Source organism: Paramormyrops kingsleyae, chromosome 3 (genome assembly GCF_048594095.1).
Source record: "Paramormyrops kingsleyae isolate MSU_618 chromosome 3, PKINGS_0.4, whole genome shotgun sequence".
Classification (NCBI taxonomy): Eukaryota; Metazoa; Chordata; class Actinopteri; order Osteoglossiformes; family Mormyridae; genus Paramormyrops; species Paramormyrops kingsleyae.
The window spans coordinates 14,331,012-14,355,902 of record NC_132799.1 but is presented as its reverse complement, the minus strand read 5'-3'; the positions used below and the strand labels follow the sequence as shown (position 1 = coordinate 14,355,902).

Below are 24,891 nucleotides of genomic sequence, written 5' to 3'. Positions count from 1 at the left end.
AGAATATCTTTAGTGGTAAAAATCAGATTGAATTCTGGGGCCAAAGGGCTGTCATACGAGTATTGAAAAAGTATACTGAAAGAGATCTGGTTTGGAACGGCTCTCCATCTGACGCAAAGTGTCTCCCCTCCTTGGCCAGAACGAGGAGGTCCTGAAGAAGTGTGCCCAGGAGTACCTGTCTCGAGTCCGGAAGGAGGAGCAGCGCTACCAGGCCCTGAAGATCCATGCTGAAGAGAAGCTGGACAAGTGAGTGCAGCACTCTGTGGATATGCGGTGCTCACTTAGACATATCCAATCACAACAGCCACACAGCCAACCTCCACCAGCTCATGGGTACATCTTCACCAAAGCTGGGTAATTCAGGTCCAGAGAGTAAGAGTCCAGACCGAGATTTTGCTTCAACAAACCAGCTGAGCATAGAGAGTCACAGTCACGGAGTACTCAACTGGTTGGTTGAAACAAAATCCCGGTCTGGCCTTTCACTCTCTGAAGTCATCCAACTCTGATCTTCGCTGGCAGTCAGGATACCACTTTTCACATGTACCTCACATGTGTTACCCAAAGAAACATAGACTGTACATAGACTGTTCCTTATTGCTGAATGTCAGATAATAACTGGCTGAGTGTCAGTGTCGTCATTATAAATTTACATTACAATTGTTTGGCAGATTCTTTTATCCAAAGTGACATACATTTCTGAGCAATTGGAGGTTAAGGGCCGTGGCCAAGGACACAATGGTGAAACCACTCTGTCCGTCAAGGGATTTGAACCTGTGACCTAATGTATCACAGGGATCTAACCTGCTGAGCCACACACAGTGGTATTAATACCATCGTGAAGGTATAGCAGTAAATATCAGTATAAACTTTAAATTAGTTATTCTGGTAGGGTGAGACACATGGGGGTTAGTAATACAACATCCACAGAACAGTTTGGGATTCTGCTACCATTACTGTCCGGATGGCTGGCGAGGTGGTAATTGTGAGTTGCTGCCCCCGCAGGGCGAATGCTGACATTGCACAGGTGAGAGCCAAGGCCAAGCAGGAGCAGGCGGCCTACCAGGCGAGCCTCCGCAAGGAGCAGATGAAGGTGGAGTCCCTGGAACGTACACTGGAACAGAAGGTGAGGCTCCCATGCAGATCCACACACGCTCACACGGGTACATGCGCGGGGGCGGCTACACAAGTAGCGCCATGACGCAGAACAAAGAAGCACAAAGGTGGCCTCACACCCCCAGGGTTGAGGGCTTGAAACCAGCCTCTGCTCTATTTGTTTCAAGTTGGTTACTATTCTTCCCATAGTTAGGAAAGCATGTACAACACATACACATACATACAGATATACCTGGAGTGGGTTACACAGCCATCACAAGAGGAAGTCCTGTGACGTCAACACCATTACTGATTCCCTTTGCAGTTTATTCTATTCCCTGACATATGCCTGAATTTAATGTAGTCTTTCTCACTGGAAAGCTGTGGGTCGTTTTGACCCCCACTGAGGTCCATATAAACCCTGAATGGGGTAACTCTGACCCAAATAAATGCTGACTGTCACACTTGCTGACTCATGTCTGTAGTGCAGGCTCAGCCACAGACACACAGCACAGACACAGGGCAGACACAGGACAAACATATCACAGACACAGCGCAGACATATGGCAGACACAGTGCAGACACATGGCAGACACAGCACAAACATATTATAGACACAGTGAAGACACAGTGCGGACACAGGGCAGACCCAGCGCGGACACCTCACTCACCACTGGTTTGCGCCACTGTACTCCCACAGAACAAAGAGATCGAGGAGCTGACCAAGATCTGTGACGAGCTCATCTCCAAGATGGGGAAGAGCTAACGGTGCGTCTGTGCTCCATCATCCTCCATGCATCTGCTCCGGGCTGGAGATGGAGAGAGAGATGAAAAAAAGAGAGAACTGTGTCAACCAGCCATGGCCATGTGCACACAACGCGGCAGAGAGCTTGGAGGCCCCCCCGTGGGCCCCCACACCACTGTATCTCCATCACGGCCACAATTGTGCCTCTGACGACTCAAAGAGGACGACTGGCTTCATAACACTTTTGTGCTTTGTGATGTTTTACAATTATACACATATATATATATATATCAAGTTTCCTGTATCAGGGGTCTTGTGAACACGGACTCTCGAGGTCTTTGGAGAGAAGGGGAGGAGAGTGGAAGGGGAAGGTGGACGACAACCGGACGCATCAGACTGGCAAAGCGAACCCTTCAAAAGGGGCATAGATGCAACAGTGGGTCATTAATGAAATGAAAGAGCAAGTAGTGTAACAAATCAATACAATTAATCATTGAGGTGGTAATATTAATAATGGCCATAATGTTCATTGCATGTAACAGGTTAAAGATCCTTTTCTTTTTGTAAATATGTGGGCTGAATATAGAGCACATCTGCGGTTTTTGATACAATAATCTGCCAGTGCCACCCGCTTTCCTCGTGTAACATTGTAGATACCTTGTGTGTTTGTTCGAAGCTTCGGGGAGGGAGAGATAGTTTGGGGGTGGGGGGGGGGGATTGGTATTTTGTCTCACTTGAATGGTACGTCCTCCAGTTACTGTGCTGATGATGATGAAATTTATTTAATTTGGGCCGGGTGTGTCGATGCCCTGCTACGGTTGATGTACCACGAGGTGGGGGCGTAAGCCGGGGGGTGGGGGTACCCCTCACTGGCACGCAGCGCCCACTCTGAAGTGCAATAAAGGATGGCAATAAACACCCGACTCAGGTCAGCTTCTTCCAAAGAGGCAGCAGCAAAAATGGATCAGCTATGTTACCCGGGTCACACACACACGCACACACATACGCACGCACGCACACACACACACACACACACGCACGTACACAGACACACACACACATATAAACATATACACACAGACACTTAACATCACTCATTTAAATGCTCTTTTTACATTTTACCAATTGTAAAAAAAATCAAACCTGTTTCCTTTGGAACTTGTGTTTTCACTAGTAAATGCCTTTCTGGGGACATTTTTGTGGACACAGTTTGGCCCAAATGAGGTTGCAGAAGCCTTACGCTTGCAGTTTTTTTTTTTTTGCCAAATCACTGGATCAGGTCAGGTCAAGTACTTTGCTCAAGGGTACGGCAGCAGAGCCGTCATGGGACCAAAGCTGGAAAGTTCTGTGCTCTCGCCCTGGCGCGGCTCTCACACAGTCGTCATTTCCTATATCTACCCTTAGCGGGTATAAACCCAGATGGCGGTAATATATAGATGCGACAGACAGATGAACAGACAGACAGAGCAGCTTCTGGGGGATCATCCAACATTCCACTCAAAAATCAGGCATTTGGTCACAGCCCCACCCCTTGGTTAATGTCCAATCAAGACAGCAATGGCTTGGAATCCCTTCTGATTCTGTTCTGGTGGGGGGGGGGGGGGGGGTACGCCTCCTCATCACAATATCCCCTGCACTGTCCCCCTCGTGTCTGACTCGCTTGGTCACAGCAGGCCACAGGAGTGACACTGACCTGTCTGAAATGCGTCACACAGTTTCACTCAAACCCTCCATGTGAAGCTTGACTCGAAAGGTCAGGTTTACCTGTGTGGGACACTTGGCTCCACACCGTCTGCTGAGTCAGGAAATCCGGGGTCTAACATCGAATGCATCACCCGACTCATCTGCTGCCAGCCGACCGCTGTTTCCCTGTGATCGATTCAGTGGCATCTGAAGTACATTTAGATCCACCTACTGTTTATAATCAGTGGCACTGTCACTTAATTGCACTCATTGAGCCGCAAACTCGTGCTACAGAGATGTACAGAGCGACTGTCAGGTTGATCATGTCCTGGGAATGGAGACAGTGATCACTGCATCCTCACACTAACGGCTTCACTCCCAGCTGTGTGTGTTCTCCTCATGGTCTCACTGGTTTTCTCCTGCAGCCCAAAGACAGTTAAGCTTACTGGTTTTCTAAATCGCCCATAGTGTATGAATGTGAGAGTATGATGGACTGGCATCCCATCGAGGGCGTTCCCCTGCTCTGTGTATCCTGAGAAAGGCTCCAGGCTCACGTTGGATAAGCAGCTTTTGAAGCTGGATGGATAGATGGATGAGAGAATAATTTCCAGTCATCCGTCAAACCCAGCAAATGTGAAGGACGCGTCGACCAAACTAAAAACTTGGTAGAAAGCGTGACATTGCAGTGAAAAGACACATCATTCACTGTAATTCCTTGCCAGCTGTTGTAAATAAATAAACTTAATTCATAATTAACAGTTACTACAGGGACACATCTAAAGGGTACGTCTTAGGCCTGGTTGCCAAAGACTCTCCCGCAAAGAGGTGCTTGTAGTGATTCATTTCTCCTTCTGTGCATCCATGCAGCACAGAATTACTAAACATCAACATCCAGGCAGCGAACAGCAGCCGCTCCTCGACCAGCACGGCGAGCCTTTGGTCACATGACCAGACAATTCTCCACTGTAGTTGCTACAGCTTCTAACCGATAGCAAGTATCTATATTTACATGTAGCTGTATTTGCCTTTCAAATAAGGGATTCAAGCACAGAATAACACAGCTTTCTGTTTTCTTCTGTCCAATGAATGATTATTTGTATGTTGAGTGGGTTGTGGGTTGGGTTGAGGGGGGGGGGGGGCGGGTAGCAGGCCAGCACGTGTCTAATACCGAAACATTCTTTACATCTCTGGAGGCCTGAGGTTTTTCATGGATCGCAATCTGCTGTCTGGGGCCAAGGCCCGAGAACTCTGTCCCAGTGCGGGATACATCGCTATCCCACACACACTGCCGCAGGAGCTCCGGGGGCGGAAAAATTATTTGACCTGAAGTGAAGAAAACTGAAAAAAACAAGAGGGAGAATCGCCCAGTGTCCCCGCTGGGAATTCCTAGTGTACGGGACACAGCCGGCCCATTCACAGTGCCGATGGGACTCGCGTAGGTACACCGATGGTTTCTGGATGCTCCCGACAGCAGCGGCATCACGGGGATGGTGTAGGTGGGCATGGCGGCGGATCTTTTGACAGCGGGGGGCAGGGCTGACCCGAGGGCTTCACCATGTCTGTCCCTCCCCAATCCGCCCGGCCAGTAAGCGGCTCAGACGAGTGGTCAGCCTGTAATCTAGGTGCTCGTCCACGCCAGGATATCGGGCTGCGATAGCGGGGATTATCATCAGGGGTTTAGCTACAGGCGAGCCGCGTGTTGCCGTGTGGCTCGAGCAGAAACCATTGCCATGCAAGCTGTGCATCTCTGCCTCTTCTGCATCCTCCTCGCTGCCCACAGTAAGAATGTTTTTCTCCTCTCATACTGTCTTGAATTTCCTTTCTCTCATGCTCCATCTATTTTGCAGTCTTTGTTGTCCTCTACCATCTCCTACAGTGCTTTTTTTTTCTTCCGCTTCTTCACTTTGTCCCCCATCTTTTCCACTCCTCCCTTTCTTCTCACCCGAGTTTCTCGCTCCTTCTCTCCCACCGTTCTCTGCTTCCACAGAAAGTGTCTCCTTCTTGTCTTCACACTTCTATTTTTTCTTGTCTCACCTTCCTGCTTTTTCTGAGGCACGACCTCAGGCAGTTAGTCTGCCTCCTCTCCACATTGTTTAATGCATTAATGAATAATATTAATTGGGTAATTGATGGTATACTGTACTGGCTGGCACCAATCGGGTGAGGAGAGGGGGGTGTCTAACATACAGGAGGGGCCTTATGGTCCCCACAGGGGACTCGGTTTGACTTCAGATGAACTTCACATCTTGATGTATCCTTCTTCAGTGTATCGGTGTTTGGTTGATTCTGAAGAATTCAAATGTAGCTGTGGTGACCCCATGAACACTGCGCTTCTTCCGGTCCCTTTAAATTGTGAGCTATAAGCTAATATATTCTCAGCTGACTTTTACTCAGGTTTATACAGTATATAATGTTAATGGTGAAATGGTCTTTTCTACCCTACCAGTGTGTTACTATGCTTGTAAATACTTCACTTGTGTGAAGTAATCTTCTCCATCAACGGAGACGCCAGTGTAGGGTAGGGGTCCCAGAACAAAGAATCAGGGTCAGATTTGTGGTCTTGTTGGGGTTGGGGTGGCTTCAGACAGCTTCTGAGGAGGGGGTCTGTGGATGTACAGAGTCTTGACCTGTGATGAGAGGACTGGGCTGTGCAGGGAGACGGCAGCCACAGTCTTCCTGCGTTGGCACCAACCGTTAAGCTGGACAAAAAAAAATATCCCTTGGGTTTATCGACCAAATCCTGGCCACCCCCACTCACCCGCTGGATCTTCTGCCGAAGATCACTGAGAATGGACACGCCAGCTCTGTCAGGTCCTTTAGTACGGCGAAAAACATTTTTTTTTTTTTTAAGCACTGCTCTAAAAATGGTTTCACTCAAGCATTTCGCAGGAATGTTTCACAGAACGTGTTTAAGAGGCGTTTCAAAGCCTCTTTTAAAGCACCACATAGTGGGAGCACTGAGAGAGAGCCTCAGCTTCGGAAAAAGGCGCCTGGGATTGGCAAGCGGTATCCACGTTGTTTCTTCTGCGGTAAATGGGGCTCACTTGACAGAGACCCCTACCTCTCTCATCTGGGGGTGCAGTCATATGGCTTTCGCCAGGAAAACTCTGCCAGACTCTCAACCCCGGGCTTTAGAAAGCCGTGGCGATTAGCCTCTGTAGAGCCGCAGAGGTAACAGGGCCTGATGGCACCTCCTGCCATCCGCGGTACCTGTTCAGTCTCCCGGCTTCATCATCGGGGTTAGTGGCTTGAGATGGGCGGTCAGCAGAATGCCGCGAATCGCTCCACACGCTCCCTTCTCTCAGCTCCAGCATAGTTTCACTACAAGTCTCCTGAGAAAGCTAAATTTGTACAGACTGTCAGCAGCCGAGCTGGTATAACAGTATCGACCAAGCGACGGTCACCCCTAAGCTAACTGTGCGAATCAGACTGGACCGACCCCTCGTGCGACTCTGGCCAGGGGTTCGACAGGATAGAAGTGCGCATTAGCTTCCATTAGCAACTTTACCAAACTAAAAATGCCACTGCGGCTCAGTGGTAAGGGCTGCGCTAATGAAACTTGGCACACTTATTCATACATGTAACTAGTTTATCTGTGTGAAATTTCAAGCCCCTAGCTCACACGGTTCAGCCGCAGGACCCCCTCAGGTTACCTGCCACTTTAGGATAGTCAGAGATCGCGCCCCCCCCCCCCCACATTCAGAACTAACTGAGCTCCTCGCTCAACTTGCTCAAGATCTGGCCCTTAGCCCTACAGCCCCCCCCCCCCCCACATTAATTCCCCCCCGGCGAGCTCCCTCTAGTGTAGCGCCAAGTTGCTGTGATTCCTCGTGCTCCAGGATGAGTCACTGTGTCATGCCTCCCCACAGGGCGCCACCGGGCCCCCGGTTTAATGAAGTGTCACCGCTGATGTGTCCACAGGTCCCCTGGCATCGGACTGCAGCGTGTGGCTCAGTCGTGACGGCGATAGTCTGTTTTGAAGTCCCTTTGTTCTCCATTGACTTGAGGCTCTCTTGCACTACCCAACTCCAACAGGCGAGGCGCTGAAGTGCTACACCTGTGTGGGCTCCACTGAAGAGGAGTGTAACCGGCAGGGCTCCAGGTCTTGTCCCGGCTACTCAGACGCCTGCGCCATCATCCGGGGCACCAGCAGTGAGTTACACGCTACAGCCACATGGTCTTTCCCTGGAAACCCTGGGAAAGTGTGTGTGTGTGTGTGTGTGTGCGCTCACACCTCTGATCAGGGCAGACCAGGGCACAGGTGAACTGAGCGACTGCCCCCTACTGCTCAGCCTGACGGAAAGGGAGGGAAGATGACAAATGACATCTAGGTTAAACAAATTTCGCTTTGGGCCCCGAAAAGGGTGAAGCCAGCCCTGCCTCCCATAATCCAGCCAGGCAAGTGAAAAGCCCAGAACACACAACCTTCAGGAAGGTCGTCATGGTTAAAGGGCCTGCGGGCCGGCAGACTAGCCGAACGGCACCTCAGCAGCTCGTCACACCTCACAGCTCTGCTGCGCCCGCTTTAGCTCCAGGCTGGCTCGCTGCGGCTCGGGGATGGCGGGGATGACGGCCGTTAGGGACGGGAAGGTTGGCAGACTCTGCCGTCTGGATGCGGGGCTCGGATGCAGCAGGGGTCCAGAAAGGAGTTTGATAATCTATCCCCCTGATTCATGCACCCGGTACCTATGCTGTCACTCTGACTGGGGCTCAAATGTCAATATGCATTATGGGATTAAACACTATATTTCTCATTGGTTTTGGAAACTTTTTAAGTACTGTGACATTTCTGATAATGTATATCAGCAAGTACTTTTATTTTTGGACTCACAAAGACATCAATTCTGAAACGGCTGTGCCGTCTATGAGTTTTAAGGTCATTGACTGGACTGAAGGCACCACACTAATCAGATTAAGGGGCAATTTGAAATGGTGCCATGTGGTTGGGGGGGGGGGGGGGGGGGGTGGACGTTTTGAACAGACACAATGGCTGTGCGGGATACTAGCATAGATCTGTGATAACATTTGCCTTTCTGGCTCTTTCTCAGGCAGCGTGATGAAAACCTGCTCCTATAAAACCTTCTGCAACCAGGCCATCAGCCATGGCTACCGAGCACCTGAGGTCAAAGTTCACTGCTGTTTCACTGACAACTGCAATGCTGTGGGTGGGGCCTCCACGCTCGTGGGCGGGGCCTGTTATCTACTCATTCTTTTGCCTGCCTTGTTCTTTCTGCTACAAATCTGACATCCCCAAGCTCTTCTGACACGTCACTCAACCTCCACAAACACTCCCTCTTGACAAATCATCCCATTTACATATAACAGCAGCTAATCTCCTCAGATACTCCCAAACAGCCTAACACAACCTCCTAACACACTAAGTGTTCCAGTAAACCCTGGCAACCATCCACAAATACTCCTCGCACCACAAAAATCCTCACATTTACCCTGAAGGTCAAGTGTCTCCTGCAACCCCCCTTGTGCCCCTCTCACTCGTGCATCTGACAGGCCAGGGTGTCCACTGAGCTCTTCTAAAAGCAGTTCACGTCCCTCATACCTCGGCTGGCTCCCCCGGAGATCTCATCCTCTCCTCTAAATACTCTATAATTACTCTAATTGCCCCTCATTGCCAGGCCAGACACCCTGTCACCTGACCAAAACAACCCACGGTACCTCGATGCACTGACCGTGACCTTTTTTTTTTTAATACCAAAATCACCCCCTAAGCCATATCCCCCTGTGATGCTCTTACCCCAATATTGCATCTTTATCTACATCTTACACAAACTGCCTCTTAAACCCACCTCCCCATGGAGAAACCAGTCACACAACCATAGTGGGTCATGTCTGACCATTATCTGACCCCTTCCCCCCGCCCGCCCTCAAACCCAAAGGGATCCTACAGCCAATAGTGAGAGGGGGAAACGCAAGAGTGAGCTGTCATTGGTTAATTAGGGCAGCATCTTTCTGAAGAGAGGCACTTTCAGAAATGGGTGCAGACGTGATTATGTGCTGCCTATTCCACCCGCCTATTTACCTTACTTGAATAGGAACCATACCGCCTCTCTAACTGCAAGCTGCTTGGAGATTAAATGACCTCTTTTGCCACATTGCCAAGCTGTCAGGCTCTCAGACATAGACCGCTGCCATGCGTAGCGGCCCTAGTTAATCCCGCTCGGCTGAAGCACTTCAAAGTTTCTCTGACGCCTGTCCAGCAATCGGAGGCTGGAGCAAATACTGAACAAGCCACGGAGAATAAATGCAGACACACTGAAACACACACATCTCTATCTTTTTGGAGACATGCCACTGACCAAATGTACTTAATAATGCATGACCCCATGCTAACAAAACCCAATATATGATTGAAGACATAACATAAAAAACTAATATCCCACATTAAGTCCAAAGTCTATACTTCAATATTAATGTCACTTTTTTTCTAAAATCGTACACATCCAAAGACACCAGAGAAAACACGCATGTCCACACGTGAAGATCCACACCAACATACCGTCGCTGCATGTGTGAATACAAAAAAACATCTAAAGCCATTACTGGCCCTCCTAGAAGATGCAGCATGCATTGCACAAGGAAAGACCTCATTAATCAGTACTATGGAATTCATTTACCTCCATGTTGTAAATATTAAACCATTAAAATTGTTTGTTCTATCTATGCAGAGTCTCCGGGTGTGCATAATATTGTTGGGTTGAGAAAATAAACTGCAGCTATCTGCAAGGGCAATGAATGCACGTCAGACATGAAACCAAGCGGTCTGTCTTCCTGAGCCGTCCTCACGACGTTGCCGTGACTACGCGGCGCCGACACCTCACACATTCCGCGTGTTCTGAACCTTACGACATTCCAGAGACGATTCTGAAATCAAAAGCCCGTTCCGGTACAGCTGTCACACCGTATTGACTTTCAAATTCCGCATGCAAAACTCTTGCAAAATACATTTACGTATAAATTAAAAGGAATACACATCACCTATGTCCCTAGAGCGTAGTGGCAATGAAATTATTGGGTTTTTATGTATTCATAATACACTTCCGATGCTATTTGCTGAGCAGGTGCTGCAGGGCAATGGGGATTGCAATTACAAGTGGGCGTAGTCGCGGCTGTATCTGGAGCGCGGCGCCGATGACTCGCAGGCAGCGAAACACCGCTCCAGCGGAGAGCCGGACATAGAGGAAGAGTCATGGGAGAAGCAGGGGCGCGCAATTCAAGGTGAGCGCAGGTGTTCTGGGCCGGCGAGTTCACATGCTTATCCAGAAACAGGGGCACAGCGATCTTTGGGCTTATTTCAGAAAGCAGGGGTTGCAGGGGACACGCAGGGTGCAACACAGCCCTTACATACACATTACTAGCTGTTGAGAAAACCAGAATACCTGGAGAAATCACATTCTTGGATGGGAAGAACATGCCTGCGACAGGTCAATGAATAATAGAAATGAGCTTTCATTGGGTCCTCCTTTCACTCTGCTATTCCAATCAAGGGTGTATACAGGGGCTGGGCCACACAGGCATTGGCCCCAGCTGAAAGGTGATTGGTCCATGGAGTGCCCACCCCCCACATATCATTGGATAATAATAAGGGTGACCCATCCGTATGAATTATAAAAATAAAAATCCTACAATCCCCCTCTGATTCCTACACCCGTGTCCACATGTCCATGAAGACTGGGACGCCAAATAATGTGGACTAACAGCAGGCCACTTGGTGGTTAAAAGGAGGGAAATACAGGAGGAACAAGGACTCTGGCAGACCGAGAGAGGAAGCTTAGGCTGGCCTTTGGGAGATGACATTTATATTTAATTATTACCTTAATTAAGACATGCGCAATCCAGCAAATCATGCATACCACTAATACTATAAGAGCAGTTTAGCACTTCATTAGTTACTGTAGTCAAAAATGAAAAAACAGCAGCTTAAGGACTTTGACAAGAGTGAACGCTACACTATACTGTATTATTGATTTTTTTTTTCTCAATTATTCAACTTACATATTCCCAAGAACAGGTATCATTCCGTTGTCTTATGTTAAAAACTAGATCACTACAATATAAAGATGAGACTATCCTCTTCAAATCACACCTCATGAGAAATCATCTCATCCCAGAAGGCCCATGGCCATCTAAAATTGATCTCTGCTGGGTCTTTGGGGAACCTCTCTATCCTCAAAGTGGATTATTCTAAGAAGCTTCCTTTTCTGCATCCAGTGATGATAGTCGTATGTTTTCTATTTAATTTCTTTTAATATTTCTCTGCTTAAAATCTCAATATTTCTCACATTACTCACTTATGTAATTTTAAAATTCCGCAGTTTATTTCTCCTGGGGCATTACTCTGACAAATAATTCAGACAACAGACATAATTTGCTGAGTTGTTAATAAAAAAGCAGAATGTTCTCCTCTAAGATCCTCCTAGTATCTCCTATGAGAGAGTGACAAAACCGTACAGTCATCACTGTGGCAGCTTCCCGAGGGCTGCTAGGGCTGGACTTCTTTGAATAAAACACACAGCAGTGACTGCAAACTCTTATCCCTCCTTATTTTAGATGCACGAGAAGCGTCCAGGTTCTGATGTCTGGGTTTTGAGACTGGAGATTGGAAAATAAGCCATCCATATTTTTAAGAATGTGCTTATTCATCAAGCTTGATGATTAGTCCATATTATAATGTCAACTTCGACGTCAATTGGAATCCCAACCTCATTGGCCATGCTGTCTGACCAGGATGCAATACAGCACACCGACACATGGTGGCAGCATTTACACCCAGAATGTGGCAAGTGCTTTGCCAATGACCATTTTAATCTATGGCTTATTCTTTATCCCTGGGAATACAAATTGACAACAAATATGAAAAAGACTGCAGTCAAACCACAAAGGCACTTCCAGTACCACAGTAAAATACATACAGGATGCAACCCTCTCACAGCTCCTGTAATTATGAGTTAGCTGGAAAATATTCAGTTGCCAAGAGACTGTCTATAAAACAGCTGTTTGGAACCTGAGCTATTTTAGATCTTTGTGCCAATTTCAACACATACTTCTCTGGGATTTCCTATTTATAATCCTCCTTTTTAGTGCGTCTCCGGCAAACACGGGCAGAAAGATGAATTAGAGGTTGCAGCAAGTGGAATCTTTGCCGCGTTGGAGGTGGGGAGAGCATGTGAGGGTGTCAGGGTGCAGTGACAGCAGGCGGAAGCTGCCCTCAGCGCAGGGGGGGGGTAGCGCAGCGGCCGGAAGCAGCGGAGAGCCGGGCTCTTTATACCGCTCCCCGGTAACGATATCGAATAAAAATAAACCCCGCAGCAGAGGAGAGGGAGCAGAAATATGACCACTGTGCATTACTTTAGGTGTCAGGGGAACAATCTCAAGCTGGAACTATTTAAAGTGCGTGAAGTCAGTCACGCCCCCCCCCCGTGCTGCTCCCCCCAAAATCCTGTCAGCCTTTATCTCCCTTAGCTTGCTTCCTCTCTCCCCTTCTTCCTTCACTCGCACACTCTTTCTCCTACTTTTTCCTACCCTCTGCTTTCCTTCCTACTCTCTCTTCTTCCCGCTCTCAGTGCAGTCCCCACATCCTTTCTCCTCCTCCTCCACCCCCCTCCCTCCCTCCCTGGTCTCTCCTCTGACAGAGAAGTGTGAGACTGTGAATGGAGGGCCCCGGAGGAGGATAGAGCCTGACCCCAAACTGAGACACGCTGGGACCATCCTGTCGAGCCACCCCCCACCCCCGCGCCGCTGCCGACCGTGTGTCACACACCCCAGCCATTTTCTGGGACAGAACAGACCCATGTCACTCCAAATCAGTTTTATTTGGAAGTTTTATTCACCCTGTAATTAGGGTCTGAAGGGGCAGGAGAGTGTGTGTATGTGTGTGTGTGTGTGTGTGTGTGCGTGTGTGTGTGTGTGTGTGTGAGAGAGAGAGAAGGGGGGGGGCGTCTACTTCAAAGGAATGGAGCTTTATATTAACAAAAGAAAACAGCCCATCACTGCTCGTTTTCCTGAAGGCTGAGGAGGTTTTTGACACGCTGCTGTTGACATGGCAGGTTTCCGTCCTACATTGTCGTCGCTCTGCTTGAGTGCAAAACATGGTGTTTTTCATTTTTATACGGATGCCCGTGGCTGCGGCATTGTAAGCCAGCAGGTGAGAACATTCAGAACAAATCTTGGGAAAAAAAATTACAGTGTTTGAGGCGGAGTGACTCCTGCTGTTTTGACGTGCTTCGCCGTCGTCGTCATGCGAAGCAGGAATAGCGCGAGGTCTTACCGAGCTGCTGCAAAGCATCTTCGTTTTTTTGTTTTTTTTTTTATCCCTTCCCTGTCGTCTGGCGGTGCAGCTTCCACCCTTCACCCGTGAAGTCTGGCTCGCACCATGCCCGCGGATTCGGGAAAAATCATTCGCAGATGCGTAATAACGATCAATAACGCAGTGTGGCATCTAATCTCTAGACTCTTCCCATTGGAGTGGTTGAGTAGTTTCTTGATCTCTGTGCCATAACAAACCTGCTTACTTCAACTAATAACCCAGAAAATTGAACACAGAGATAATGATGCCAGGTAAAACAGTCATAATAGCTACTCAAAAATCAACCACAGCTCAGAAAGGGATAGTTACACAATTAATCCAAGGCTGCCTATCTCAGCATGCCCTGCCATCCATAACAGGGCTCTTCTAAGCCACAGGGTGGCACAAACCTTGACTAGCAGGAAGCATGAAGCTGCCTGCCTTCTTTGTCACAGATTATCCCATTTAGTGGCTTACAGCTTCCAAATACTCTACAGCTGATACAGACATGTTATGGTCCTGTAACGTCCTGTTGTACATCACTTGCTGTCACGACCCTTCCTGTCACGGAGACCTCATTCTTAGGTTGTATTGTAAAAACTAGAACTTTGGAAGGCTTGCGACATGAAATATCTCAGTCTTAATTCTTCCATATACCATCTACGTCCTTCAAACATGGGGACTGCCTAGTGTCTGTGAAAGAGCTGTGCTAGTCACGGAGACACGAATGGAAAACTTACTTCCTCTCAACAAAATATCAAAAGCAATCGCATATGAGACTGGAACCAATGGTTCTCTGGTCCAAGCGTGCATCAGACACAAGCCTCTAGGATGGCACAGTGAGCTCTGAAAGGGCGCATTGAATGTCCCACAGAGGGCTCAGGACTCTGGGAGACACAGCGGCTGCACGGAAAGGCCATGGCTTGCGTTGCTGGAACTTGTGGGCAGTCTGGAGACCAACTTGACCAGAAGACAACAAAACATGCCTTTCACAAAGCGTCCCTCTTTGAGAAGCAGCCTGTCATCAGGGGCTTAGATTAATCCAAGAATTCAGCCACAAAAATAAAATAATAATGGTCAGGGAACCCAACGAAACAAACAGGGGAACACACAATGACATCAAACGACGTCCCGATGGAGCAAAGTCAACAAGCAGGGCAACGGGAATGGGAGCAGGAAGCGGGCGGTGCCATGGCACATGTTTACTGGTGTGCAGGGCTTGGCCAGCCGGCAGGGTTCACCCAGCGGTCACGGGTTCGGGGGTCTCTCAATCCCAACTCTTTTGAAAAAGATCCCTGAAGCAGAATTAAAGAGATCTAGCTCCGGACCCCAGGCCACGGGCAGGAATATGATGGGTTTGGGGGCAGGGGGGGATCGCGTGTAATCACCACCCTCGCCAATTCCGGCCACTTTGTAATATAACTAAATAGTCCCCCCCCCCGCAGGGTACAGACTGCAGATTGCAGAACTAAAAAGGGTATGAGGCCAGCAGAGAAAAAAATTAAGGAAGATCGGTTGGAAGTTACACAATAAAAGAAAGTCAGAGCATTCAATGAACCCATAGCCCTCTCTCCAGGAGTCCGACTATACAGAACACACTATACATTATAACATCAGAACCATACAGGGCTCTGGATACCGCTTCATACTCGGACAGAGAGCGTCACACAATACCTGATAAAGTCAACACCCACGTCAAAGGTCGACTCAAGCTTTTCTCCAAGAGAGAGACATCTAAGGTAACATTTTGCAGCAAAACGGAACAAGGGTTTGTCTAGACGAGATGTTGACCAGGCCTCGAACAAACAGAAAATAACGAGTAAGGGCTGACAATCACGGCCTGTTTGCCAGATCAAAGTTCTGAGCTCTGTCAGTGCGGCCATGAGGCCGGGGACAAGCTGGATGGGCTGCCAGTCCACTGCAGGCCACACCCACCCACACACTGCAGGCCACACCCACCCACACACTGCAGGCCACACCCACCCACACACTGCAGGCCACACCCACCCACACACTGCAGGCCACACACGGCCACACACTGCAGGCCACACCCACCCACACACTGCAGGCCACACACACCCACACACTGCAGGCCACACACACCCACACACTGCAGGCCACACACGGCCACACACTGCAGGCCACACCCACCCACACACTGCAGGCCACACACACCCACACACTGCAGGCCACACACACCCACACACTCTCACGCATTACAGGAAATTCAGAGGCACCAATGTGCCTAAACTGTATGTCTTTAAACTGTAGAAGGAAAGCAGATTCTGGGAGAAGCCCCTGAGGGAGAAAGTGCGAGTTCCACACGCAGGGCAGCGACAGCATACGAAGAGGTAACAGCACTATCCTCCAAGCCACCGCAATACTAGAATTAGAACAGTGTGAAGTTCACAAAGGTTTTAATAGAATTAAACACTTCTTGAGTCTCGAATTTAGCATGACTTCATGAGAACATTTTTCTTTAATAAAAATGCAAGAGCAGTTAAAGTCTGACTACAATATTAGAATAGCGTCATTCCTGTTATGCAAAAAATGACCTCATACTCCGTTCTAAAACTAAACACCATGAACGTCATGGGAATCAGGCTTATATATAGATACATGTGTTTCCAATTGGTATATATATATATATTTATTTATTTATCAGTCTTGTGACAGTAATAGAATCACTGATATGTATAAAAATTAAGTTCAACATCAGCCGGCTGCCATGGCAACCTCAGCCTAACGTTAGATCTTGAGATGTCGGTTGGGATATGACAGTGATGTTGGTTTTGCTGAAATATTAGCCCAAGTGCTCCCTGAACAGCTGTCATTCAAACAATTCTTTCATAAAGCATACGGCTTCTGTGTGTTTTCTTTTACATAATTTTCTCCAAACAGCAACCAAATTGGTTCAGCTTGTGATTCCTTCTGAAGCAGGGAGCTGTCTCTTCATAAAAGTACATTTTTCAAGCATCCAAAAAAAAAATAAAAAAATTCACTTGACACTAATGATGGTATGCTGACAACACTCGCTTGGGGGCCCAATTTTCACACCTTGCTCCTTTTTAGGAGTCTATCATGTGTGTGTGTGTGTGTGTGTGTGTGTGTGTGTGTGTGTGTGTAAGATTATGTTTATATTACATCATGGGGACCAAATGTTCTTCACCAGTGAAGAGGTCATAGAAGATGCATGGATGGATGGATGGATGGATGGATGACACTCCAATATATATCAGGAGCAAATTTGAGAAGTGAATTTTACAGTTTCAAGGCTTCCCCTGACAGAAACACATCTTCAGGTTTCAGGAAGACAGATTCAAAGTGAAGCCACGTTGGGCAGTGAATGAACCATTACCCTCAGGGTGTCAATCACCAGTTAGATCATGGATGTTTTTTTATGCACACTTTCAATTTTTATTAAATAGAAGGTCTTCTGCCCCCTGAACGGGCTTGTTTACCTATAACTGTAAAGTTTTAACTGTCTGAACTTTTCTTCACAGTGCAGTGCCAATGCAGAGCTCTCTCCAAAATTATTTGTGCAGGCATAGTTAAAAAAAAAAAGCAGTTTGAAGAAGGCAGAAACATAAAATCTTAAAAAAGCAAGGATCTGAATACAAGAAATATTAAAGTCACAAACACAAATATATTAAACTATTTCTCAGTCCTGACCTTGGGTTTCCCCTGTGTATTCCACTAAGCTATTAATAATTACATTTAATTAACTTGTTAATTGAATATGGCCTCATTTGACATGTCTTGACCCTGTATCCCTTGGGAAAGAATTGCTGCAAGACAAATGTTTCTGCGTACAAAAATTAAAGCCGTAGTCTCTCATCAAATTGTCTATTGTGTGATTACTAATTCTGCGACTCAGCATTACTTCCCTTATTGCTTGTCTGTGCCCTTAACCCTTGTAATAATATACTATTTGATCCAATTAATTCAACCAAAAGCAATAGAAATAACTTAGAAAAGCCAGTATTTGAAACAGCCAGATATAGTACGTTTTTGGAATGTGAAAACAATAGCTGGAACTGTTACAGGTATTATTGTGCATATTATTAACTAAAGGCAGAGAGGAACACGATTTCAGTGGAAGAGGCTGCAGCAAACAGAAGGCCGGTGGGCTGCATAGACTGGAAGCAAGGATTATCGCACCACGCCTGTGTTTGGCGAGGCTGAGTTCCTCTTATTAGGGTAGCAGATTTCTTCCCGCTTTAAAATCTCAGGCTCAGTGGCATCTGGCTTTCCTCTTCTGGGGCGGTAGAGCTAAGGAATCCGAGAACCTCAGGCGCTGACACGACCGCCACATGCCGTTCCCCGCGCTCCAATCCGCCGCTGCGGCTAAATTCATATTCACATCCATTTATGTTTACATTGGGCCTGATATGCAGAGCGGTAATAAAACAGCTCATAGTGAACTCTGGAGATAAAATTTGTTCAGATAAAGGCTGGTTTCTAAGGCTGCAAAATGGCACGAACGCATGATATTAGCAATTAGAAAATTATGTTTGGTTGTTTTATAATTCAGTTTATGAATACAAATTAGTCTTTTTCTCTAAGACCTTAAAAATGACAAAGTCTAAATACAATGACAAATTAGACTTTCACGCTTCAATTAAAAGAACGATGTACATAATTATCTGTCCATTTATCGGCAGTTGTATGAACGCATGCTTCATCCTCGTAAGCCTGGATGTAGACAGAAAGTGAGGTAATCCATGAAAAGGAATCCATATCACCGCAGCTTGCCATATAATCTGAATGTATTAAGACATACATTCAAAAGCCAGCTCTTTGGGACTTTCATGTGTATTTTTAGCATGGAGTCTCATCTGAGGACGAAAGAATACTGAGAGGAAAATGAGACTTAAATTCAAGTTTATGGCTCAATGTTTATTGGTCACTTGTTACAGGCCAAAGGTTCTGCTCTGTTTTCTTATTGTGCTGCTCTTACCGAGAACCCAGCACCAACAGGGTTCTGAGATGTTAAAACTAGCCTCAGTTTAATATTTCCCGAGCTGGCAGACTCATTTACTAAGCAATTAAACTAAATTAAGCAAGCAATTTCAAATAACCGCTGACGAAACGAAATCTCAAAGGTATCGCTTTATCACCACAATATATCATGTGTGCCTCACGTAAAAATAACCCTTTATTCTCTATCATTAACAGGTAAACTGCGATGCCAGGGGCCCCATATCCTATACAAATCCTCCTCTGAATTGAGAAAGCGATCAGGACTGACGCCCAACATGTGTAACTTCCTTTATTTGAATTTTTACCACACGTCTGAGAGAATAATGACGTACACGGCGTGTCTGAAATCGGCACAAGACGAGTGAAGAATAAGGAACCAGCTTCCCTATCCTTACAAAAACCGTCAAGGCCGTCGCGCATTTGGATTTAAACATCTGAATCCGAGGATGAGAGCCCTGAATCGCACCCCGTCCAACATAAAGGACGTGCGGTTGATCAACTGCTTCAATTTAATCAGCACGAGCTGTAAGGCATCATCCTAATGGGGGAAAAGCTGTCATTGCGTAAAATTTCTCTCTGAGGTACATGTGCCCCTAACAACATTTACTCTGAATGATAATTTTAGCGACGGACTCTGTAAATCAGAGGAGCACAGTCTGGCATTGTTAGCGTTCAGTAAAAATGAAGGGAGGTCCCATCAAGTCGTTCTGGCATGTCAGCGCACAATGCAACACCTATTCAAATGATCTAAACTCGTGAGCAAAACAGATAAGGAATTAGCAGATCCTGAGGTTCAACAAGTAGAGCTTTGTGCTATAACAACACAGAGGCATTGGGTGCAAATCCAAGGGAGTGCAAGTAAATTGTAAGCCTTCCCTCTATTGTGAGTCACTTTGATTAAAGGCATCAAATAAATATTAAAGCAGTTAAGGGTCATTGCTGTAGCCTTAGAAAAAGCACTTAACTGAACCTGCTGCCCCATCTAGCCATGTATGCTATTTTGGATGAATAGTTATTGTTTCCATTTATGTTCCTTAATTATTTTATTCCTTACAGAGTCACAGTGAGTGTGGAGTCAGGGAAGCACAGGGCACAAGGCAAAGTGCCAAACACAAATCCATCAAACCACGTGACTATGGATTGCAGGACGAAAACCCACATGAACACCAGGAGGGCGCACACACACACACACACACACACACACACACAGGAAGCAGGCTTCGAACCTACAATCCTGAAGGCTGCAGTGCAACCTAGCAAGGCACCGCTCAGTTAATATTTAGTCAGCGCTTGTCAAGTTAGTGGCTGCACCATACCCTAGGTAACCCCTGTGTTCACACGCAGACGGCGTGTGGCTCACGGCAATCCCATCCCCGACTGGGACTTTGTCGTCACGAGCGTCTCGTGACTCCGATGGGATGACGGCACACGTTTTACTGCCCAGGCGGCAAGGCGAAGCACGCACGGGCGGACTTGGAACAGGAAGCCTGGGTATAGATCACAGGCAGCCTGCTAGCATTTGTTAGTCACTAATATATTACTGGAAAGATACTGGTGGCTTTTTACTCTGCCAGTGTTATTTCTATTATGAGTCATCCTTGAGAAATGACAGGTCACGTTTTACAGTATTTCCTTGGGAATGCCAATTACAAAGACAGTAGCTTGTGTAGTGATTCAGACCTCCTAGGTTGTGGGTTCGAATTGTGTGTGTGTGTGTGTGTGACTGAGTGAGTGAGTGAGCAACAGTAGCACCCTCTACATGGTGAATTCTGCCCCAGGAACCTTTGGGGTCAACTCGAGCACTGTAACAGTAATTGAAAATTGACTTTAACATAAATTACCCAATTAGCACTTTACACAACTGCCAAAAACAACTCAATTCTCATAGCTGCTGAAAATCACAAAAAACACACAAAAAAATTGACATTTTATACTCGTATATCTATGTAGTGGAAACATTATCTCTGACTGTGTAATATGCAGACCAAACGGTTTTTCTTTCTGCTGGGAAAATGGAAGAGAGAGCAGGAAGCTTGTTTGGTAAACATGAGGCTGCCAGATCATCACAAGACACCGTCCAACAGTGTTTCAGAATAATATCATGGATAAGGGACATAGTGGGTAGCCAGTCGATCGATATGAGCATGTGCGTGTTTGCAGAGCTCTATAATAAGACAGACAGAGGAATATAAGTGCAAAAATGGGCAGACATTTTGAGAGGAGGACAGCTGGGTGGGAGGGGTGGTAGCAAGCAGGAGGAGAGGGGTGGGGGTCCAAGACTCGGATCCAAAAGCAAATCACATCAGTAACGGGCTTGGCTGGGAAGCGGCCCGCTCAGTCAGTCAGCCGTGCCGTGCAACCAGGATAATTAGTTTTGGAAGCAAATATCAGCTGATATAATTGAGTCCTTTCTCCTGATGAAGACCCTTTGTGATGTCACTGCTGGGGTGCTAATTGAGGAGGGAAAGCGGGGAGGATGAGATCAAGGTGGGGTGGGCCAATTCTTTATATATATATATATATATATATATATATATATATTTATTTTTTTTTCCATTTACGACGTTTTTTTACTGAATGCCCGTAACTTCGCATCGATGTTGACCCAGAAAAAGAGAAGTCTGCTTTCTGCTTTTAGAGATTTACTTTAGGTCACAGGACAGGACGAGAGGAGAAGCAAGGGAGGGAATGAAAGAGGGACAGCGATAAAAGGCGAGAAAAAAAGTAAAGGGGGTAAAGAGTGGAGATGAGGTTGTTTGGAGGGTGGGGTAGGAACACGGCTTGTTGAGCGTTGGACTACAACAGAGGGTCTGCCACAGGGGGCTGTGGGGGGGTATGGGACGGACTGTGAAATCAGTCAGGGGATAATAGTAAAGCAAATTGGTTTTGACAAGTGAGTCGATGTGGAAGTAATACAGTCCTTTTAACAGAGAATGGGGGCAAATCCAAGAATGCCATGAGATAATCAAAGGGGCGGGGGGGTGGGGGGGGTGAGCATGTGCTCCAACTGGCTTTGAGGTTCAGCTCCTCGGACAGGCTGGCAAAAGCTTCCAGAAGACTCCGGATTTCAGCTGGTTTCTCAGCGCTCTGGGTCTGGCCGGGGGGTGATCCTGAATGCAATCGGACACAAACCGTACACAAGGTGTCCCGCTGAGCTCATCGCAGCCAAAAACCTGGACGGTGTTCCTAGCGGTTCCAGCACTGCGGTCCAACTGACAGGCGAGCCAAATGTGTGTGACAGCCACCGGGGCCAGACGCACTCAGGAGGGGATCGGCTATCACCGGGCTGTCCGTCACATCGCCTGTGACAACCCCATGTTCGGGGCGCACAAAACGAAAACGTAGCAGGGGCCAATTTCAATCTCCATAAAACATACATCATACACCATGGAACAGTTATTGAATCTACTTCAGCAACTGAAGCTGTCTGCATGACACCAACCTGCAGGCTATCTTGGATTCGACTTATTCTAAGGGTTCTAGGGTGAGGAACCTCAATCTGATCACAGGGACTCTGACACCCTGGTCCAGGGCATGAGGATCCAGCTTTGAGTGACACGGAGATGACACGGTACTTAACGGAACATTGTGTTCCATGATAATCAGCATCATGTGCATAAACAAGGGAGGTTCCCTTCATTTGAAACCACAATGATGTCAGTTTATCATCGCAAGGAATACTTCTGAAATATGGAATACTGAAAACAGAAGGATGTTGAAAATCTGGTGGTTAACATCAACATTACAGACCATCAGAGCCTGCAGGGGAATTACTGAAAAATTTTCCTGGCCCTATATGTCAAGCAACCACGCAGCCCCTTTAATTGTGAATAACAGTGTGAATGCATCACTCAGAAAATTAAAATTATAAATCAAATTGTTCCTTAAAGTCTATTTTATACAAAGTTCCAAAGAAAAAAACCAACCTTGTCCACTGCAGAGGCCGCATGCGTTTGAATGTCACATTTTTCATTTGAAGTGTAACATTTAGCCCAGTGAGAGACTTGGTTGGGCACTTCGAATCATTAAGTGGCCTTTACGTGGTTAATTTATCTAAATGGTCATTTTTGAAAAAACACACTGCGATTTCCTAAAATTGTTTTAATTAACCAAAACAAAAAAAAATTACTTCGAGTGCCCTATTCACTGTTCTCTCTTGCCGACTCACAGATGTCAGCTGCTGAATTGAATCCATCCATCTTCCATACCTGCTTATCCAGTATAGGGCCACAATGGACCTGGAGTCTATGTCTGGAAACACAAGGTAAAAGACCCTGGACAGGGATGCCAGTCCATCACAAGGTACACACACTCATGTACACTCATACACACACACACATATTTGTATTCATATCTTTGCGGGGACTCTCCATTCATTTCTATGGGAAAAATCCTAATCCCTACTATGATGAATTTAACCTAACCCAAAAGTAACCAAACAAAATGCAAGAATTTTTAGTTTTTGAGTACATTCACAGATATTTATAAAATTTAGGTGTATATTGTGGGGAACTAAAAATGCCTCCAAAAGCTAAAAAAATAAGAGGTTTTACCACATTTTGTAGATCAGGAATGCAGTCATAAATTCCAATCAAATACGGAACTGGAGTTGGGATCAGAAAAAAATATCAGGAACAGAATTGAAATTGAAATTGAATTTGAATTTCAGGGAGATTTAAATTCCAACTCCAGTTTCATTTCCTGATTTGGATTGGAATTGATGGACGCATTCCGGAATGGCCCCAACCCTGGTGGGGATATCACATACAAACCCAGTCACACACACACACAGAGGATAAATAGACCCCAGTTCACCTGACTGCCTGTTTTTGGACTGCAGGAGGAAATTGGGACAGACCCAAAAGCTAGTCACACAAAGAGAGAGCAGGGGGTGTGATCTGATCCCCTCACCAAGGAGGGCTGAGACCGCACAGTCTTAGTAAAATCCCCAGTAAGTCGGGTGCAGGACCAGCTCGACGCGTATGGGTTTGCAAACTCACGTGGGAGTACAGAGTCGCTCCCAAACCCTGCCGACGGTGAGCTGTTAATAAGGGCTCAGAGGGAGGTCGGAGCCCCACAGCATGCTGCTCAGCGCTGCCCGGAAGCTTCCGAGACGAACGTGAGGCTCTGCCGTGTCGCTACGCCTTTGTCATCCTTTGCGCTGCAAAGCGTGTCACCTAATAATGGCAAATGGGTGCGGGGCGAATTAAACATCAGAAATATCAACGCGCTGCACGAGGCTCTCTCCACGCCCTGATGAGGGATGCCTCCATTCCGTTTGGCTCGACAGGGAGAGAGGAGGAGGAGGAGGAGAGAGATGATCGCTGTCACGCCGAGGCAGGGAAAGGAAGCTGATCCCTCCTGCCAGACGCTGACACTCGACGTGGGCTCATTCACGGGATGAAACACTGAGTCATATTAACCGGCAGCTACAGTAAGTGTGGGCATCGGCACGGCAGGATTACGTAACACACAGGCAATATTTGCACCCCACCCCCTCCAAAAAAAGCCTCAAATACTTATAACAAGTTTCTGACACAGGATTTTCTTAATCGCAATAATCCTGACTGCATATTCACTGAAAATCCTCTTGAACTCCAGAGACGTTTCCAGAAAGAAAAAAAAAAACACATAGCTTTGCAGTAATTTTTGTCCCCGATGTCGGAGAACAAGACCAGCTTCATCCATCTGCCTGACACAGATCTGAGGCCTGTATCCGAGTTCCCCAGTGCAACTTTGATGTGTTTATTTGTGAATCATAAAGCATTTGTTTCACCTTGAGAGCATCACGCTAATGAGAATACCGAAAAGACATCAGCTAATCTTAACGTTATCCCCCTACAAAGAGAGTGAAATCCACCCCAGTGACTTCCCACATTTCCCATCTGCTTCATGGCAGCCTCTTTGGTTGAACAGTTAATTTAGCATTAGTGCACTGCGGTCAACTGTGTAGCTACACAAAAAAAAAAAAGACAAAGGCAGAACCGTTGCTTCCTCGCCTTTAATCCCAGCGTCTCTGACTCAGACAGGTCACAGGCTGGGACAGAATTCTGTAATGACCTAAGCTGGTCTCGGTGGGGGGGCGGCT

General features: G+C 46.9%; 2 protein-coding genes across 20 annotated transcripts in view; both read left to right on the top strand.

Moving 5' to 3' along the window:
- tacc2 (transforming, acidic coiled-coil containing protein 2) overlaps positions 1-2,753 on the top strand; it is an 86,990-nt gene extending 84,237 nt beyond the window's left edge. For all 19 annotated transcript variants that reach the window (XM_072709687.1, XM_072709696.1, XM_072709695.1 and 16 more), the window contains 3 exons: positions 140-246; positions 1,003-1,123; positions 1,793-2,753. In XM_072709687.1, coding sequence (XP_072565788.1) covers positions 140-246; positions 1,003-1,123; positions 1,793-1,858 — 294 coding nt within the window. In that variant the 3' untranslated portion in view covers positions 1,859-2,753. The remainder of the gene's footprint in view (positions 1-139; positions 247-1,002; positions 1,124-1,792) is intronic.
- Positions 2,754-5,064: 2,311 nt separating this feature from the next.
- Positions 5,065-10,198, top strand: ly6pge (lymphocyte antigen 6 family member pge). Its single transcript, XM_023804306.2, has 3 exons — positions 5,065-5,299; positions 7,556-7,672; positions 8,569-10,198. The coding sequence occupies exons 1-3, from the start codon at positions 5,251-5,253 to the stop codon at positions 8,763-8,765; spliced, it is 363 nt and encodes a 120-aa protein (XP_023660074.1). The 5' UTR covers positions 5,065-5,250; the 3' UTR covers positions 8,766-10,198.
- The last annotated feature ends 14,693 nt before the right edge of the window (positions 10,199-24,891 follow it).